The 20,261-nt window shown below is 38.8% G+C and overlaps 1 protein-coding gene across 1 annotated transcript in view; it reads left to right on the forward strand.

Annotated features, from left to right (window-relative positions):
- Window positions 1-20,261, forward strand: part of LOC129245344 (diacylglycerol kinase 1) — a 293,249-nt gene that overhangs the window by 255,128 nt on the left and 17,860 nt on the right. The window contains exon 18 of the mRNA XM_054883446.1: window positions 15,666-15,821. Coding sequence (XP_054739421.1) covers window positions 15,666-15,821 — 156 coding nt within the window. The remainder of the gene's footprint in view (window positions 1-15,665; window positions 15,822-20,261) is intronic.

Genomic DNA, 20,261 nt, shown 5'->3' on the forward strand with positions numbered 1-20,261 from the left:
GCACAACACGAGATGCTGCCAGGCGTGGCAGACCACGGAGTAGCCGTTCTGCAGAGAATATTGCTGCTGTAGCCGAGGATGTCATGGAAGCGCCGTCGACATCGACCAGACGACGTGCCACGCAAATGGGTATCAGTTGACGGTCTTTACAGCGAATTTTGGTACATGATCTGAAGATGTTTCCGTACAAAGTCCAGACGGTGCATCAGCTGTTAGCTGCTGACCGCCAATTGCGTCTAACATACGCTCAAGTCATCCTTAATCACCACCAAGAGGAAGATGATTTTTCATCAAAAATAATTATGAGTGACGAGGCCCATTTCCATCTTAGCGGGTACGTAAATAAGCAAAATTTACGCCTCTGGGGCACTGAAAATCCGCGTGTAACCCACGAAGAGCCATTACACCCGCTCAAAGTCACTGGATGGTGTGCTGTTTTCGCTGGAGATGTCATCGGACCTTTTTTCTTCGAAGACGTCGCGGGCCAAATGGTTACTGTGAATGGTGAGCGCTACAGAGCAATGATCAACGAGTGGTTCCCACAGGACGGTGCAACGGCACACTCTGCACGTGCCACAACCGATATGCTGAAGGATGCATTTCCCGGGCGCCTAATCTCCCGTTTTGGCGATTTGCACTGGCCAGCAAGATCACCTGATTTGGCCGCTCCAGACTTCTTTTTGTGGGGTTTTTTGAAGTCGCGAGTTTATGTCAACAAGCCTCAGACTCTTGCAGCTCTTAAAGACAATATCAAGAATGTGAGGACCTATCGCCGGAAGTTTTGGCCAAAGTGATGGAAAATGACATAAAAAGGGCTCAAATGGCAATCAACTGTGGCGGCAGCCATTTAGATGGCACATATTTTCGACTTGATGTAAAAAAAATTAAAAGGCCAAATAAAAATAATCCACAAGAAGAATCAAAGTTTTTCATTTTTTTTTTAATTACAGCCAAAAAACATCGCAAGGTTATTTTTGCGCCACCTTGTATTATAACTTGATTTGACTAACATTTCGTAAAAGTGCAAAAAAATTAGGCTCTGCACTCTCGGAAAGTTTACTTGAAAATATAAAATTGATTGCATTAATTAAAAAAAATTACATCGGTCAAATGACCATCTTTTGAGTTAACGCATATTTTTGCTCATTTTATGGCGTTTGGGGTTGTTTATTACAAAATATTTTGCATTGAGCTTGAGAACTGCTCCAATTCAGCACCTTATGAGAGGAAATAGGTCGCTCAACTTCTGCTTGTAACGCTCATCAGTTACAATTAGGATAATGCCATCAGCAATCTCAAAATTGAGCCATAAAAGCCAGTCAATGGTCACCGCGCCAAATGGTGATTAAGGCTATGCAATAGCTCTTCAGGCTTTTTACATTGATCATCCGTGCCCCAAAATTGCAATTTTTTCATATTCTTTATGATCCATTGAACCCAAAAGCAAACCCTATTACAGCAGGTTTAACAGCGCGTTGGAGTAAATGAACTACCCAAGAAGGTAACGGGTTTGTAAGAGAGCGTCTTCAATTTTTTTACTAAAATATATGTATGGCCTGGAAGAAAACGAGGTAGCATTCTATTACGTATGTAAATATTCTCCAGAATGACTCTCAGGGACTATGATAGCTTGAAGTTCATCCTGGCAGATCCCATTTTCGTTATTAAAACGACGTTCCGTTTCCAGATGGTCTTAACTCACCCCGGTCTGGCTTTACCCACATCCGTATGTAAGTATGTACACCGCAGGCAATGATGCTTAAAGTTTTCGATCTCATTTAGCTAATCTTAGCGGTTCTTATTCTCCTAGCACCCTCAGCTTATACAACCGACTGCCTTTAACCATCTTGGTCTATCCGCCCTCTACCCGTTGGCATTTCATTTGCAACTGATTTATTTATTTGATAAGGCTTCTCTTCAGGGCATCAGTATTATGCCGCTTGAGAACGGCAGATCATTTTTATCAGAATTTTTCATCTTTTAAGGCAGAAAGCATTTCAAACGTAGATCACAGGCAATTTTGCTTTGAAGTATACTATAATTCTGCTTACTATTACAGTACACTTTCGTGGAGTTTCGGTTGTCAATGTGGGCGAAGATGCCTCATGTACCTGAACAGAAACCATAGCATACTAAAATTTAGGCTTCCGGCTATGAAAAGTAATTCATCAAAGTAAATAACAAGCATTGCCCACTGTACGAGTATCAGGCATTCCAATGCAAGATACTTACATCACTCGCTTTTAGACTCATGAAATATTCATGTTGCGGTAGCGCTTACTTGTCGTGCATATTATTGGCGTTGCGGCAAATTGTATTAGGGATGCTCGCGCATTTACTCACCACATTCATATACATATATGTATATATGTATATGTATATATGTATATGTATATATGTATATATGTATGTATACTCATTTTGCATATTCATTATGAAGTTTCCCCTTACTGAATTGTTGTTGTGGGTACTTTTGGGTTGCGCCGACTTGATGCTAAACATGCCGCTCATTACCACGAAATCAGATTAATCGGCAAACCAAATGGTAGGATGCAAATTTAGACAGCTTCCAGTGCGCAGCTCCCTGCGGTCCGTTTTGTGTTGGAAAAAATTTTGCAATACAAGGTAGCAAATGCCAAATAAATTTTCATTCTAATTTTGATTTTTGTTTTTGTTACTTTGGCAGATACAAAGTTTTGTTTTAACTTTGATTTAAAATTGAAAAAGTTTTGGCTTTAGTTATGCATTAATAAAAAGCGTGTAAGCATAGAACCGCACACAGTGACACGCATGCCGGATGTTAAATATTAGCTTGTTTGGTTGCTGCGTGCATAGTTTGTTTAGTGGCGACTGTCGCTTGTAAAAAGTGTTGTCAGACAGTGAAAAGTTTTAGTTAAATTTGTGGGTACACGCATATTTGTAAAAATGTTTGTGTTGGTGCCTATAAATTTTAACGCTGTCAACGAAAAGTTTTTCACAATTCTTTAAAGAGGTATCTAATTTAAGTTAATATTAAATTCTATTTAGACAAGGTGGTGCTCACATACACATACACACATGTTTTTGTATAATCGCTCTACTTCCATTACCCAACTCTCTCGTTGTTGACAGCTGCTGACATTCTTGCTCTAAGTTCAATTTTAATTCCACAATAATCCCAAAAATGTACATATGTATACATACATACGCACGTACATATATATTTACGTCAGTACTTAAGCTTTTCCCCACCCATTGCTCGCGCATAAACTCACATAAAGTAGTCATTAAAGTGAACGTTACAAAGAAAAGTAAAGGCATCGCCCCAAATCGCGTATTTTGTGCATAAACTCCCATACTTCTCAAACAAACACACACAGGCGAACTTTTCCCATTGGAGAAAAAGTAGAGCAGTAAAGGCATTTGTTTTTGTCAGTCACATAGTAGCGCAAACGAAGCGCACGTTCCCATAATGATGTGGCATACTTTTAGGCACTTTCACACAAACGCTTTTGTGTTTGCACCCAAACAGCATCGTTGGCATTCTCCATTAAATCCCAAGATTACAATCAACGCATTTCGCGGCAAATAGGAATTTATGTGACCAAATGTGCGCACCAGTAAATGACCAACAAAATCACTGATTCAAACACACATGTATGTTTGTGTGGGTGTATAGGAATGCGCTAGCGTGCGTCAAAAAAGCAGCTACTACCAAATGAGCAATCTCGTTTTTACTGGTGTGTGCATACAAATGTGACTAAATGGTTGTGTTACTATAGTAATATATGTATATGTGTGTGTGTGTGTACGACTGCAAACTATTTTCTACAAGTTAGCAATAACCCTGCAGGGAAAACCTAAAGTGTTGAAACCAATTTTTCTGATTCAGCTAGTACGATTACCCCAACTACGCTCCAATTCTTTACACAACTCACATCAATCTTTAGGTAGTGGCAGTGTCAAAAGAGGTAAAGAAAACACAAACAAATAACTCTTCTCGCACATTTCGGCCGTGATTTCGTATGATGCCTACGGCTCGTAAATCAGTTAGCTACTGTTGCGATTTACCGCTTCGCTACCCCGTACACGAAACTTGTTAGTGAACTGTATCTCTTCTTGAGCCCACCAGGTCTAAGTGTGTCCCCTTGGTATCCAAAAGACCTAGCTACCTAACAGCAGTTTGCAAATAGCTCCAAATGTTTTTCTGGCTGATTTTCAATTTCTTGGCAATGATATAAATGCTCAGACATTTTTCCAATTGATCTACCAGGAACGAGTGAGCTTTTCAATGGCATAAGGCATAAGGAGCACGGAATCGGTGGAGGGTCTGAAATTTGAAACTATTTGAATTAAATTGCTCCAAAAATACGACTGTTTGGAATATTTTAACCTCAATGGTATCTACCGGGTCCGAAATCTTTCCAAAGGTCTCCAAAATCTATTAATACCGGTCACTTTGCCTGTAATAAACACTTTAACACAATAGGATTATCTAGTACAAGATTATGCAGGTTCTGTTGTGATGAAGAGGAGTTTATGGAACACTTAGTCACCAAATGTAAGGCATTAGGCCACAAGAGACACAGAATCCTAGGCTAGTGCCTACTAGAGAAGGAAGACCTACAACTGCTCCCTCCTAAGGAGTTGGTTCGATTCCTCGGTATACTAAATAATTATAATTGAGTAATTAGGGGCGCACTATAGATCAATCTGGTCGCAGGGCATAAAGGCCTTAGCCTAACCCGTACATTACAATACATTCCTTGGGGGTGACATAATAAAGTAGGCGGTTTTCGTGTTGTAGGTAAGTTCGTAACATTATTATGGCAATCCTGTGGGTCGAGGTTTGCCATATAGGCTAGTACCCAATAAATTGTAAACTGTCTACTCTCGCATAGCTCGACTATTTTGGATCTACAGTATTGCACGCATTCCGAGTTAGTCATTACAGCCATTATTGCTTTAATAGCAGCTTAACTATCGATGAAAATGTTTGTGCGAGTGTCGATTGGAGTAAATTCCAATACTAATTCCCCTGGTTATACATAAATCTGCGGGCACAAGACAGCCGCTCCTACTCCTTCCGTCATTAAAGAACTGTATGCGTGGTGATCGGATTCTAAACCCTTCTCCCAGCCGTTCTATTCTACTACAAAACCAGACCTCTTGCCGATAACTTAGTCCTAATGGTATCGGGAGCGTTTCCCTCAGTCATTGTTGATATTTTGGAAAAGTCACTGGCGGCTGCCGTAGCCGAATGGGTTGGTGCGTGATCACCATCGGAATTCACAGAGAGAACGTTGGTTCGAATCTCAGTAAAACACCAAAATTAAGAAAAACATTTTTTTAATAGCGGTCGCCCCTCGGCAGGCAATGGCAAACCTCCGAGTGTACATATTTCTGCCATGAAAAAGCTCCTCATAAATATATTGGTAGGTTGAATTAGTTTTAAAGGTTTTTTTCGAAGATTTGGGGCTTTATTGTGAAAAAACGGTACAAAATATTTTATTCGAAGTATTGGCCATCGCTAGCTACAACTTTCGCCCATCTTTCGGGCAATTTCCGGATGCCGTTTCTCCAAAATTCTGGCCGCTGCTTGGCTATCCATGACTCAACCCATATTTTGGTAGCCTCGTACGAGGAGAACCGCTGGTCCGCCAAATCGAGACTCATATGCCGGAACAAATGATAATCGGAGGGAGCTATGTCTGGACTACACGCCGGGTGGGGTAACACTTCCCAGCCAAGCGTTCCAAGGTATTTTTTGACAGGTTGAGCAACATGCGGCCGAGCGTTGTCATGTTGCAAAATAACCTTGTCGTGCCTTTTTACCGTTTCCGGCCGTTTTTCTTTCAATGCCCGGCTTAAACGCATCAATTGCAGTCGGTAACGATCCCCCGTGATTGTTTCGCCCGGTTGGAGCAGCTCAAAATATACGACGCCGACCTGATCCCACCAAATGCAGAGCATGATTTTCTTGCCGTGAATATTCTGCTTGGCCGTCGACGTTGATGCGTGGCCGGGCAAACCCCATGATTTTTTGCGTTTCGGGTTATCGCACAAAGGATCGCCAAAGTAAAGAAAGTTCCCGCTCACTCATAGATATCGTAATACTACTTTCCGTGTTCTAAAGTGCGACAGGATAGATTGAAATATTAGTTGGTTGTCAAATCTAATGTCAAATATTATGGTGTAACATTTGATGTCTTAAAGATTGTCACTTGTTTCACAAATATTTTTAGGTGCGTTGAAAAATTTGTCCGTTTCATAGCTGTAATATGAGGTCCGATGAACACAGTGAGTGATTATAATTCAAATTGACTCCAAATTTTATTTAGAAAACGTTTATATGGGAAGAAGAAAAGTGCTGTTTTTAGGGTTCTCCCGACAATTATTCGAATTTTTCTCACCTTTTAAACCTTCCCTAGACCTCTTCGGGTATTTCAAGACCAAGATAAGATAAATCCGTTCCGCCGTTCTCGAGTTTTAGCGAGACTAACGAACAGCAATTGATTTTTATATATACAGATACACTGGCTGTAGTCAGTCGCTGGGCTACCACTTGCGGCCTCCGAGTCAACTCTGACAAAACGGAGCTGCAAATCTATGCTCGGTAAAAAATGGGGATTGAAGCCACAGGTCGTGCTGTGGATGTACAAAGCAGTAGTTTTGCCAATTTTAACGTATGGATGCCTGGTTTGGTAGTAAGCTCTTCGAAAGGGCTATAATATCACTAAATTTGGGAGGGTGCAAAAGACTACATGCATTGGCATCACCGGAGCATCTAAAATTTGCCCCAGTGCTGCCCTGCATTTTGTTTTGCACTTACTTTCCATCGACTTTTACGTTATATCCATTGCAGCTCAAAGTGCAATCAGGTTAAAAGATACATTTCTCTGACCTGAGTTCCAGGGCATAGAGGGAAATGAAATTGCTGATGAGCTTGCGAAAAAGGGGGCTGAATTCGCCTCAGAGGCCTCGTACCCGGTCATCGGCATACTCTAACAGTTGTTGCAGGTGAACTGTACAAATTATAGTATTTCTCAGGAAAGGGCAGAAAAGATGGAGCTCCATTTCTTCATGTGCTATTTGGAAAACCCTTTGGCTCCAATACGATATACGAAGAACTCAGAAAGTCCTTTAGACTTCTCGCCATTCAATTTCCAAACTCGTAGCTGTGTTTACTGTTCACTGGTCGATCGGCATACACGAGGAAAAGCTAGAGTTACCATTTAACCCCCATTGCAGAAGCTGTGGGGACCTGTCAGAGAAAGAGACTGTTGAACACTTTCTCTGTAAATGTCCGGGCTTGGCAGCTAGACGATTTAGGTCACTTACCGCTCCTTTCTTCAACAGCCTGGGGCATTGCGCCAACCTCAGTCCCATCAATCTTCTCCATCTTCAGTCCGACCAATTCTGGCCATTTGTAGATTTCTCGAGTGTCCTTGTGAGTATTTCACTCATCGTTTGATGACACCTACCCGAGAAGATAACAGCCAAGTCATCAGAATATGCCATAAGTTTTGGGTTTTCGGATTAGTGCTTGAATATTGGTGTTATTTTAAAAAACTTTAAAAGTGTTGATAGGCAATATCCATATAATCAACAAAAAGGCCACAAAAACGGTTGACATATCTCGATATCGCCATTCAGATGTATTTTCGCGGAAGCTAAAATCTTTTTGAAACGCGTTAGAATTGTCATAGCAATTATTTGGCTACTGCAGTTAACACGCGTAATTTCCTAAAAACCAGTTGTTGTGTCCTTTTGTTAGCACTCAAATTTGATGCTTTTTCGCTGCTGCTTTCAGATGCCATCCTTTCGACCCAATTAAGTAGCAAATTCACCGAGGAGTCCTTTGTCACAAAATGCCTGTTTGCTTTATTACATTTTTATTTCGAATACTCATTCCCTGGCACATACATACATATATGGGATTCACATCTATGCATATGTTTACCATAAATGCCAGACAGACAGCAGTACGAGTATCAGCTTGCATATTGAAATACAAAAATTTTATTACGGTCAAATTCCAATCACATCGCACGGATTTAGTTACAACAAATACAGCCACAGTTCAATAAATATTTAACATGTATGAAATGTCCTTTTAGCGTGTCCTTGTGTGCGTGTATGCTCGATTGATTGTCGGTGAAAAGTTTGCCGCACTCGGTAAAAATCAGGCCGCCAATCCACCAAGTCAAACCGCAAAATCGATGGCTTCATTAGTACTTTGAGAAAAGCCGACGTGATTTTTACGCACATGCTTTCATATATTTATATGTCTGTACAGTTATTTCACTGTGTATATGAAAACGTACTATTTGAGTATGCAAGAGTAGGTATGCACATTTTGTTTTATTTTGATTTTTTGCCATTATTCAATGGTTTCGTCATATAACCGCATGGGTAATAAAAACTTATTTGTCATTGTGTCCACTCACGCACACACCTTCCTACACAAAATATGTGCCTACAATGCAAGTAGCGTCATTTGCCGCCACACAGAAATCATCCATACAGTTGAAAATGTATATTTTTAGCGCGTCGCTAGTTCTTTTTTACATATTATTCAACCCATTCAGTATTGTCGAATTTTAATTTTCTCTTACGGTGCCATCCTTATTATAGTCCTTCTTTAATTCTTTATGTATCTCGTAAATCTTTGCCTCTTTTAAGGCAGACACATATGAAGATATTTTTATCTGTGCGCTTTTATGTATTCTGCCCATCTTTTCTTCGTGAAAGCCAGGGACACCCATACGTTAAAAGCCAACTTTAGTCCTTTAGTCCTGACTGCCATATTTATTGCGGTAGTCCTTCTTCGTATTCATAAAATATGGAATTACCTTGCATTGGTGTGAGTAGCATATGTAACTATGAGTAAATTCCGGTATACCCAGTAGGAAATATTCGACATATATCTATAAAAGGTAGAAAATTTCTTCGAAATCACTCAAAAACTACTTCAACAGTTTTAACATTTTTTACAACGTTAAAAAGCATAGTACGGTTAAAGTAAAACTCATTTAGCAGGGTGTTGACACCAGTTTGTTTGAAAAGAGGTACTTAATAAAAACTAGAAATAAGTTAAGTGACAAAAATATCTTGAAGTTTGCCTTAAATTCTTTTCAAAATTCTTTTATTGTAAAATTGAGTAATAAAAAGTGAACCGCAAAAATTAAAAAAAAAAATTATAATTTTGAGATTTATTCAGTGTTGAAAATTTTGGTATAGAGTTTTTTAGAGTTAAACGTATTCGGTTCTTCTTACCATTTATACTTTTTTTATTCTTTAGGATAAAAACAATTTTTTTAACATTTACTAGAAAATTTTTTGTCATTTTTAAGAATTTTTTTTAAAGGGTTCATAGGAATAGAGATCCCAATGGCTGAATCTTGAAAACCTTCACGAAATATATTACATTTAAAAAAAACAAATATTTTCAAATTTCAAATTTTTTAGGCAAAAGTTGTTTCCCATCTTGGGAATTTCTTCTGGAGATTAACAAAGAACTGAAATATCCTCAAAATTTCCCCAAACTATTTTTTCAATGCTCTGGTTTGATGTGTTGAAAACTATTGTCCTAACTTTTATATAGGGTTTTCCAATAGCAGGTGTTATTGGTGACTGGATTGCGCTATCGAGAGATGATTAACAATTTTTTGTAGCCGGAATTGAATGGTATTGATCTGGACAACGTTTATTTTCAACAAGACGGCGCTACGTGCCACACAAGCAACGAAACCATTGATCTTTTACACCTCTCGAAGAGGTGTTTTTCTTTGGAGCCACGTGAAAGAGAAGGTCTACGCCAACATCCCAGGGTCGATTCAAGACCTCAAAGATGGAATTCGTGAGGCTATCGAGGACATAGGGCAGCAACTTTGCAATTTGGTTATGGAAAATTTCATGAAAAGGATATTATCCTGTAAGCGTGGTCGTGGTGGTCATTTGACTGATGTTATTTTTCACTATTAACGGCATACCTTCCTTTGTTTGGAAAACCCTATATATGAAATATATATAAAATGTTTGGCATTAGGCCATTTTGCTGCTTGGGATCGTTGCTTTCTTGTAAAATCCAAGGTTGGCTTGATCTTCCAAACATCTTCGCAGCTTACGGTAATAATGATTTTCGGTAAAATTTATTCATCAAAACTATAGTCAAAAAATAAATGGCCCAATTCCTTTTTCGGAGAAGCAGCCCCAAACATGAACCTTAACTGGATGCTGAAGAGTTCGTTGAAGTTTTCGATCATCAACAGATGTAGGTATGTGACATTTTTGTACCTTTAAGATGTGTGCATAGGAAGCCTACTTCAAATCACTTTGAAAAACAACAAACGCTTTCTAAACTTCTCACAAAACTAACAAATAACACAAAACTACGAACATTGCGAAAAAGACACCCGTATTTCACAGCATTTGAATTTTTTGTTTGTTTTTGTAACAGAACTCAATTTAAATTTGAATTTGCCGGTCACGCTTCTAGAGGACAGACTGTATGTTTCTTTTGGCGCTTGAAACTCATGTAACCCCTTAAGCCTTCTTGTCGCTAAGCTTTCACACTCACATAAAAGGTGCCTGACTCTTTCCTCTTCTTCTGTATTTAGACAGCTTCTACAGAAATCGAAATACGGGAGTCCTCACCTTCTAGCGCGGCTGCATATCAGAAAATAACCAGTTAGTACCCCTACCATTTTTCTTATAGTTTCTCCGTTAAATCTTAACAAGCTTTTTGATCAACAGCTGTTCCATTTCGGCCATGTCTGTCTGCTTAATTCGCATGTTGAGAGGTTTTGCCAACTTGTATTTGCCTTATTGATGGTTTCCCTATCTATCAGTAGTTTACAAGTGGCTAGAGGCATGGGTATCAGCGTCTTATCCACTTGGAGGTCGAGCGTTGTACCGATTCGAGCAAGTTCATCTGCCTTGCAGTTCCCGGCTATATTCCTGTGTCCTGGCACCCAAATAAGGGGTACTTTTTAGTATTTTGATACGTCATTTACAAGTTTAAAATATTCTATGAGTGTTTTTGACGAGTGTGTTTTAGATTCTAGAGCTTTTATTGCGGCTTGACTACCGAAAAAAAAAAATTATTTCATATTTAAGGGGGGGGGGTAGGGTCACAAAATCGAAATTTTTTTTCTTCACTCATCTTATAGTAAATCATTTCAAGAATGTTGTGTCAAAATTTTAAGTGGATCGGAGCAGAACTCTCAAAGTTATAGCCTTTGTAGGCACTCTACCTCGAATGCGGAGCATCGATAATTTTTCAGAGTCATTTTTTCAAACGCGTTTTTTCCCGAAACGACTTCTTAAAAGTTGGTGCCAATCACAACTCCGAAACTATTCAACCGATTCTTTTCAAATTTGGCACACGTTTTCTAAATCAAAAATACCTCCCCCCCCCCCACTGTTTTTTTTATTTTATTTTTTTTTTAAGGTTGTTTTTCACTTACAAATATGGCGAAATTTTTCGCCAAAAATGCTCGTTTTACGTTTTTTTGCCACCAAAACTACAAAAATGAAAAAAAAAATTTTATTAATGGGGGGAGGGGGGAGCATTACGTCATACTTTAACTGAAAAATTCAACTTTTTTAGTTTCAGATGATTCTACGACGAATGCCGATTGGCACCGCAGAGCACCTCTCGAAAAACATATCTCCAAAAAAACTCTGTCATGGGCTTATTTCTCAATATTTTATTATTAATTTTTTTTAAAAACTTATTGAAAAGATGTACAATAACATGCAACTGATTTTATTAAAGTATCTTTAGCCATATTTCTGTGAAAAATTAAAAAAAAAGTGTTTTTTTTTAGCGCTAAACCCTACCACCCCCTTAATTTCGCACTTCTTTCTCTTCGCGCCGTGAAATTTTTGGCCGTCCTTCCTTAGTATACCTCCATTGAACCACCAACTAAATTTAAATTTATGTTTATAATTTACGTACGTCAACTAAAAAGTGCACTCCACCTGTGACTCACATACAAAAACACTATATATCAAAGTGTTGGACATTAATGTTAACAAAACAACTTCCAGCTGGGTGTAGCAGCCATCTCCTATTCTGTTCTTGTTAATCGGTTAAAGTTGAAAAGTTACCATTTCTGGTTGCACTCGAAGGTACAATGCATTCATTTTAATATTTAGTTAGCTTCTTCTTGTATAGACTCTCGTGTCGCCTGTTCAGGGAGCACATTGTTTTCTGCTTCTCACCAATTGTTCTCCAACTTTCGTGCAACTTTTGAACATTTCAAAGAGGCCATTTATACTACTTTGTACGAACTCTGGTTTTTTGCTTACTTGTGTGTTAGTGTGCGTATGTTTTACGAGTTTCAAATTGCGATCACTACAAAGTTTAGAAAACATTTAACCTCTTTTTCATTTGTGTTTGCATGCGCAGAATAAAAGGGCAAAGGTATAATTTCTGAAATATTTATGCAAATTTTTGTTAACTTTTAGTGTCAGTTCATAACCACAAAATTACACTTTTACAAGAGCATAACTTCAACCAGAAGTATCATACTTTTTGTGATTAAGTTTTGAGATAAATTGTTTTTTGGTTTTTAAATTTTTAATGGACTTTTTTTTTGGTGAGAAAAGAAAATGTGTTTAAATATTGTAGTTTGGACAAAATTATTCTTTTATAAATCTTTGAAAGCTGAATTTGAGTTTTAGGATAACTTGAACTCTAAACTCTAAGACTTATGTATGTGAGCTCAGAAATCCAGAGATAGGCCTTAGCAGGAGACAGATAATCGACTACATTATACTCTATAGATATATGCTCTACTCTAAGCTCATGATCAAAATAAGAAACAACCGATATTTTGACCTATTTTGAACGAATACACGGCATTTTTTTTATATGGAGAAAATGCTCAACACGATGAGTAAAAAAATAGTCAAAAATTAACGAGAATTTTGAGCCAATTCAAACGCGCGCTTTACTATACTAAAATTTGATGGGTTATAATATTGCTTTCTGAATTTTTTTTTTTAATTTAGATTTTTTTTAATTTAGATTACAAAATTTGAAATTTTGTTAAAAATTTGTCGAATATTTTTTATTAAACAGAGTTTTCAACTTTTATGTGAGTATTTGGTATTTGTTGTATAATTTATGGTAAATTTTTAAGCAAAGGTTGGGAATTAGTTAATTTTGAGAAACCAACTGCACATTTTTGGTCCCACAGTCGGAAAATTCAGCCTGCACAACGAAACATCCGGTAACGGACAGAGGCTGATCGACTTCGCCGGGGCCCGAAACATGGTAGTCTGCAGCACCAGATTCCAGCATAAGAAAATACACCAAGCAACGTGGCTGTCTCCTGATCGGAAAACGCGAAACCAAATCGATCATGTTGGAATAGATGGAAGACACGCTTCTAGTGTTTTAGATGTACGTACCTTGTTGCAGCCAAACTGTGCACACGTCTCTGTGCAGCAAAAAACGTACATCTACCTACGCAAAGAATGTTCAACATCGAAAATCTGCAATCACAACAGACAGCTAGAAGATTCGCCACTCGACTCTCACTCCTGCTCTCAGAGAGTACTGCCCAACAAACCGGCATGCACGAGCATTTCTCGTTCTCTACGTACCGCCGCCGAAGAAGAAATCGGATTTCGGCGAGCCCACAAAAACAACTGGTACGACGAGGAATGTCATGCTGCCGCCGAAAGAAAGGATGCTGCCTATAGAGCCATGCTGCGATCGGGCGCAACGCGAGCCATGTGGGATCGCTACAGAGAGTTAAGAAAGGAGGAGAGACGTATTAACCGACAGAAGAAACGAGAGGCCGAAATACGTGAGTGCGAGGAGCTTGAGATGCTGGCCAATAGGAACAACGCCCGAAAATTCTACCAGAAAGTACGGCGGCTTACAGAAGGTTTCAAGACCGGGGCGTTTTCCTGTAAGAACAAAGACGGCGATCTGGTGACTGACATCCAGGGCATTCTTAAATTATGGAGGGAACACTTCCCGAACCTATTAAATAGTGACAGCTGCGCATGTCACGGAGAATGTGAAGATCCCGATGCCCCAATCGTTGACGACGGAATTGGCGTTCCGTTACCTGACCATGACGAGGTGAGAATAGCGATAACGCGCTATTCAAACATGGCGGCGAGGAGCTGGTAAGGTGCATGCATCAGCTTCTATGCAAAATATGGTCGGATGAAAGCATGCCTGCCCATTGGAATTTAAGTGTGCTCTACCCAATTCATAAGAAGGGCGATCCTGCAATCTGTGCCAATTACCGCGGGATTAGTCTTCTTAATATCGCCTATAAGGTTCTAGTGAGCGTATTGTGTGAAAGGCTGAAGCCCACCGTCAACCAACTGATTGGACCTTATCAGTGTGGCTTTAGACCTGGAAAGTCTACTATCGACCAAATATTCACAATACGCCAAATCTTGGAAAAGACCCATGAGAGGTGAATCGACACACACCATCTTTTCGTCGACTTCAAAACTGCATTCGACAGTACGAAAAGGAGATTCCTCTATGCCGCGATGTCTGAATTTGGTATCCCCGCAAAACTAATACGGCTATGCAAGATAACGTTGCTCAACACCAGCAGCGCCGTCAGAATTGGGAAGGACCTCTCCGAGCCGTTTGATAACAAACGAGGTTTAAGAAGGGTGACTCGCTGTCGTGGGACTTCTTTAACCTGATGTTGGGGAGGATCGTACGAGCCGCAGAACTTAATCGCTCAGGCACAATTTTTTATATGAGAGTACAATTGTTGGAGTATGCCGATGATATCGACATCATCGGCCTTAACAACCGCGCTGTTAGTTCTGCCTTCTCCGAACTGGATAAAGAGACAAAGCGAATGGGTCTGATGGGGAACGAGGACAAAACGAAGTACCAACTGTCATCAAACAAACAGTTGACGTTGTAAGGGACTTCGTATACTTAAGAACCAGCATTAACACCGATAACAATGTCAGCCTTGAAAACCAACGCAGAATCTCTCTTGCCAACAAGTGCTACTTTGGACTAAGTAGGCAATTAAGTAGTAAAGTCCTCTCTCAACGAACAAAATTAACACTCTACAAGACTCTCATCATGCCCGTCCTAACGTATGGCGCAGAAGTTTGAACGATGACAACATCCCATGAAGCGACGCTTGGAGTGTTTGAGAGAAAGATTCTGCGTAAGATTTTTGGACCTTTGCACGTTGGCAACGGCGAATATCGCAGGCGATGGAACGATGAGCTGTAAGAGCTTTACGACGACATAGACATTGCGCAGCGAATAAAGATCCAGCGGCTACGATGGCTGGGCCATGTCGTCCGAATGGATACAAACGCTTCGGCTCTGAAAGTATTCGATGCGGTGCCAGCTGGTGGTAGTAGAGGAAGAGGAAGGCCTCCTCTGCATTGGAAAGATCAGGTGGAGAAGGGCTTGCCTTCACTTGGTGTGTCCAATTGGCGCCGGTTAGCACGAGAAAGAAACGACTGGCGTGCTTTGTTAAACTCGGCCAAAATAGCGTAAGCGGTTATAGCGCCAATTAAGAAGGAGAAGAATGATATTCGAAGACATCTTTTTTTTATATATTATATTAATAATGAAATAAATTTATATGCATTTGAAATTTGAAATTTTCACCCTGTTTCATATCATATTTAATTAATATATATTTTAATTAATTTATTTCCAGGATGCTGCGATTTGCGTTAAGTTTCACTTGGAGCGCGAAAAAAATCCACACAAATTCAACAGCCGCATGAAAAACAAACTGTGGTACTTTGAATATGCCACTTCTGAAACATTTGCTGCATCATGCAAGAACCTACACGAAAATATCGAAATTGTGGTAAGTGTCTGACGGGCAGGTAAAGTGCAAAAGCTAAAAAACACACAAAAAGAAATATAAATAAAATTATGAATTAACTAACTGCAAAAGAAAAAGTGGTAAAAAGTTATGGTTGTAATGGGTGTATATATAGACGCGCATATAGTGAACACATCTGCCTACATGCATATACTTATAGCATAAGTATATAGGAGTAAGCGTGTGGGTGTATGCACACAAAGTAAGTGTAAAGCACCTGCCAAGTGTGTGTGAAGTGTTTCAAGTTGTATCACCTCGAAAATCTCGAAAGTTACAAGCAAATGACGAAAAAAAGTACTGACATATTTCACAAGGAGCCACAATCAACGCAAAAAACGAGGATAATGCAGAGAGTTGCCTTACTGCGCGGCAATTGCGTAACAACAAAGTTCATATACACCCTGCAGTTAAGCCTACTAGTTCCGAACTAGCTTACCACCGGTTTGCAGTACAGCTGAAGTAGTTCGTCTTCTACCTCTTTTCAGACACAGCAACTGGACTTTTTAATATGGCGATGTCCTATGAAATGGCGGTTGTCAGCCTCTGCATCAGCATTACACCAGTTAACGAACTAGTTTCATATAGACGAAAAAAATTAAGTTGAAACGAGTTGAAAAAGAAAATAAAAATGAAAAATGCAGCATTTCAGGGGCTTACCCAAGCATAAAAAATTGGTGAATTCCAATACTACGACAACGCACAAATAATTTAATTATTACAAAATTAAAATTTGAATATAACTTTAAAATTTTAAAAAGAATATCCATAGGCTTTTAAGTGTACAGGGTGCGTCATATAGTATTTTTCCCCTTAATTATACATTATATGCGCAGTGACAGCTCTTTCCCGGTGGATAAATCGACAGAAAGTCAGTATCATATCTCCGCGGAATGAAATGGATTGCTTTACACTTGAACAACGATAAGAAAATGTTGGCTTCAGAGCAGCTGACGACAGCGATTTTGCTCGAAAAATCAAGCTAAACTGTCACATATAGTATGGGGAGCCGAAACCGGCCTCTCTTCGAGAAGTCAGTGCATCCTCAAAGAGTGGCAGTTTGGTGCGGATTTTGGAATGATGGTATCACTGGCCCATTTTTTCTTTGAAAATGATGCTAGAAACGCAATTTCAGTTAACCGTGAACGATACAGAGGCATGAAAAATGACTAATTGTGGCCGAACATTGAAGACATGGACTTTGGTTTCAACAGAAGGGCACGCCATCTCACCCAGTCTATGCCATAATTGATTTTTACGCGCCAAGATCGCAGTTGGCCACTTCAGTCCCTTAAGGCGAATATCGAGCAAGCCTTTCATGAGATAGAGCCAGAAACGATCACCAAGGTCTTGAAAAACTAGGTTAACTGGATGACCTATTGCGAGACCAGCCAAGGCAGCCACATAAATGAAATCGTATTAAATAAGTAAGGGGAATGTTTGAAATAATGAAAAAATAAACTTCGAATAAAAATTATTAAATATTTCTATTTATATACATACCAATAATAAAAACATTGAAGAATATAACTTTCGCATGTATTTTGCAGCTGGTATAATTGTAGTCACTTTCGTACTAGTTTGACTTCTTCCATTAAAAACCAATCCATGAACAATTATATCTGCCGAGTAGTACGAGTTTTCACTTCAGCTCGTTTACCACATATACATGAAACACCTGTCCTCCAATATCTGCTTCTCTTCACCTTTTCTGCTTTCGAATGTGCCTTCATCAAGCCATCAATTCATCCCCAATGTCATTTCATGCTGTTGCATATTTTATCTTCTGAAGCATTTTTCGTGCCAACGCGGGCGAAGCGCAAAAACTTTATCATTATCGTTGGGCACTTTATGATGTGGCTGCCATGGTGTGGAAATCCCCCCAAAATCCTGTAAATCGTCTAATACTATATTACATTGTTCGCTTTAGATTTTGAATTTAAAGTTCGCCACAAAAATACAAGTACAAGTAGATTTTGATTGAGCACATTGGAAATTTGTTCAACCGTAAATTATGCGTTTTCCCCAGTATGAAAATTCTGTTCACTGGCACGAGCTGCAATGGCACGAGCTTATCAATGAACTGCATAGCTTACAGCTCATTAGTACCAACGCGCTGCGGAAACATGAAAATTTAACAAGTAACGAAATCGGCGCACAATGAATGCGAATAAAATTCAAATAGGGAGGAAAGTATAAGTAGTCATCAAAAACATTTTTTGGCGAATGCTTTGAAATTTGAGATATCAACAGTTCAACAGAAGGAAGATAGCTTTCATAATGCTGTTATTTGATTTGATGCAGGGGACACTTCGGGATTTGTCAATAAAACTTCTATAAAAAGGCGATGTCAATAGCACACCAGAATTAAAAGGCTTCAAGATAAGAAGCTACGATGGAAGGGAAAAATATAAGTGATACGAGAACGCTGAAAAAGGCTATGTACTTCTAAAAGTGTTATAGGCAAAGCAGCATCTCAGCATCGGCCAGCATAAGATCTTTACAGCAGAGATGAAATATATTTTCCTACATGATCTGGCTTATCGAAAAAGGTTTATGTTAATATAATAAATCTTCAGACCTAGACTACGGTGGAAACTAAACAGCTGGCGGTTCTTGTTGCCCTTCGCTTAAGCAAGTCATTGTACTGGAGACCTTAAACCCCCTAGTTCCCCTAGTTTAATTTGTATTCTTCTTCGGAGCAACACACATCATTAATCTCTGATCTCGACTTTTGAAAGTTATTTGAAAGCATTAATCAAAGTTCAGAGAGTGGAGAAACAATTATTAGAATACATCTAGTAAGGTAACCATTTACACGAATAGCTGTTGTCGCTCAAAACTTGATGGTAGATAGCGTTATCTTCTACTGCAAAGTCCCCCCTTGTAGGATAGATTAACTACCCCCAGTCAATGTAGGATAGATTAACTAAGACCGAGCGTTCGAGATAAAGGGTGGTTAAATTTCAAGGGCCGATGTTGAATGTGAACCACACCTAAACGTCAACAACACCGTTGGACTTCTTTCTTTAGGGTTATTTGAAAGAAAAGGTGTACGTTGATAAGCCAGCAACAATTCAAGAGCTAAAGGATGAGATAATTCGGCACATTAACGGCATAGAATCTCAAGCCGCGGCGGCCAAATGATAATAACTTCTTAAAACAATTGTATTTTATTCAAAATCAACACCGGCCCTTGAAACTTAACCACCTTTTATATTCAAAACTTGATGGTAGGTAGAGGTATCTTCTCTTATAAACCTTCCTCTTCTATCTTTGTTCGCTGCGACCCAATCACTGCAAGTAGAGCAGCGTAGCCCGAATCTTAGAGAAGAGATATTGAGTGCACGCTCTATTGTCGCGGCCTCTTAACCTTTGGTAAATATGGCATATTGATACACAAGGGAATTGCTAACAAGATGAGCTATGACCCTCTTCAGCTTCGATTTGGGAAAAATACAGTACTGCTAAGTTTGTCAGCGTTTGAGAATGATTCAAAAAGCCTGGTGCTGCCATTTATGCGATACATACTGTTATTTGAGGCCCCTAAGGGGGCCAGTGTGACTGACAAAAAAACAGGTGGTTTTTGAAAATTTATTTTTAAAAAAGTTTTACATTGATTGTTTTAAAACTTTGTAAGTATATTAATATATAATTAAACTTCAAGTACAAATTTTTTCAAAGGAAAATCTGGACTTTTCTTCTAATAATAGGGCATCTCTCGAAGGTCCAAAAAAAAAAAGTTTCCCCACTGCTGCCTTTGTAACGGTTTTCACAGTGCCTGAAATAAAAAAAAACAAAAAAGTCATTAAAGATGATGGTATCACGCGTTGATTAACGCAGGATTGTGGTGAAAAAACGAAATCCAAAAAAATCCCGCAGTTTTGAAAAAAGTATAAAAATTTAGCTTGAAAATGTGATAGTATTTCACATCGCAAATTTACAATTTTTATTAGATTGAAATATCGGAGGGTCATTCAATGTAAAAATTAATACTTAAAATGGGGAAACAAGATTCAAGTCGATCGTAAAATTAGTTTTTAAGTTACAGTGGCAGCAAATTAAGAAAACGCTATTTTGAGAAAAACGTTTTTAAAGAAAAAAATACTGATCTCACATTTATAAAACGATAAATATCATACCTAATCCTAATCTGCTATTCCAGGCCCATATAATTCACCTTCTTCTTCTTCAAAAAGTTGCTGCTTGCTTGCTGAAAAATATGAAAAAATTTTTTTGAATTTTTCAAAGTTTCACACTGGTTGAGCCCCTTAAGAGCAGGAATACTTTACTCTCTATAGGAATATGGACGAAGTCGAAGTAAAGATAATATTTAAGATTATAAACGAACAGGCACGACCAAGATTATCTGAAGGTGGCTTTTACTTGAGACCGAATTATTGGCAAATAAATAATAGCAAAATT

The sequence above is a fragment of the Anastrepha obliqua genome, chromosome 4 (assembly GCF_027943255.1).
Source record: "Anastrepha obliqua isolate idAnaObli1 chromosome 4, idAnaObli1_1.0, whole genome shotgun sequence".
Lineage (NCBI taxonomy): Eukaryota > Metazoa > Arthropoda > Insecta > Diptera > Tephritidae > Anastrepha > Anastrepha obliqua.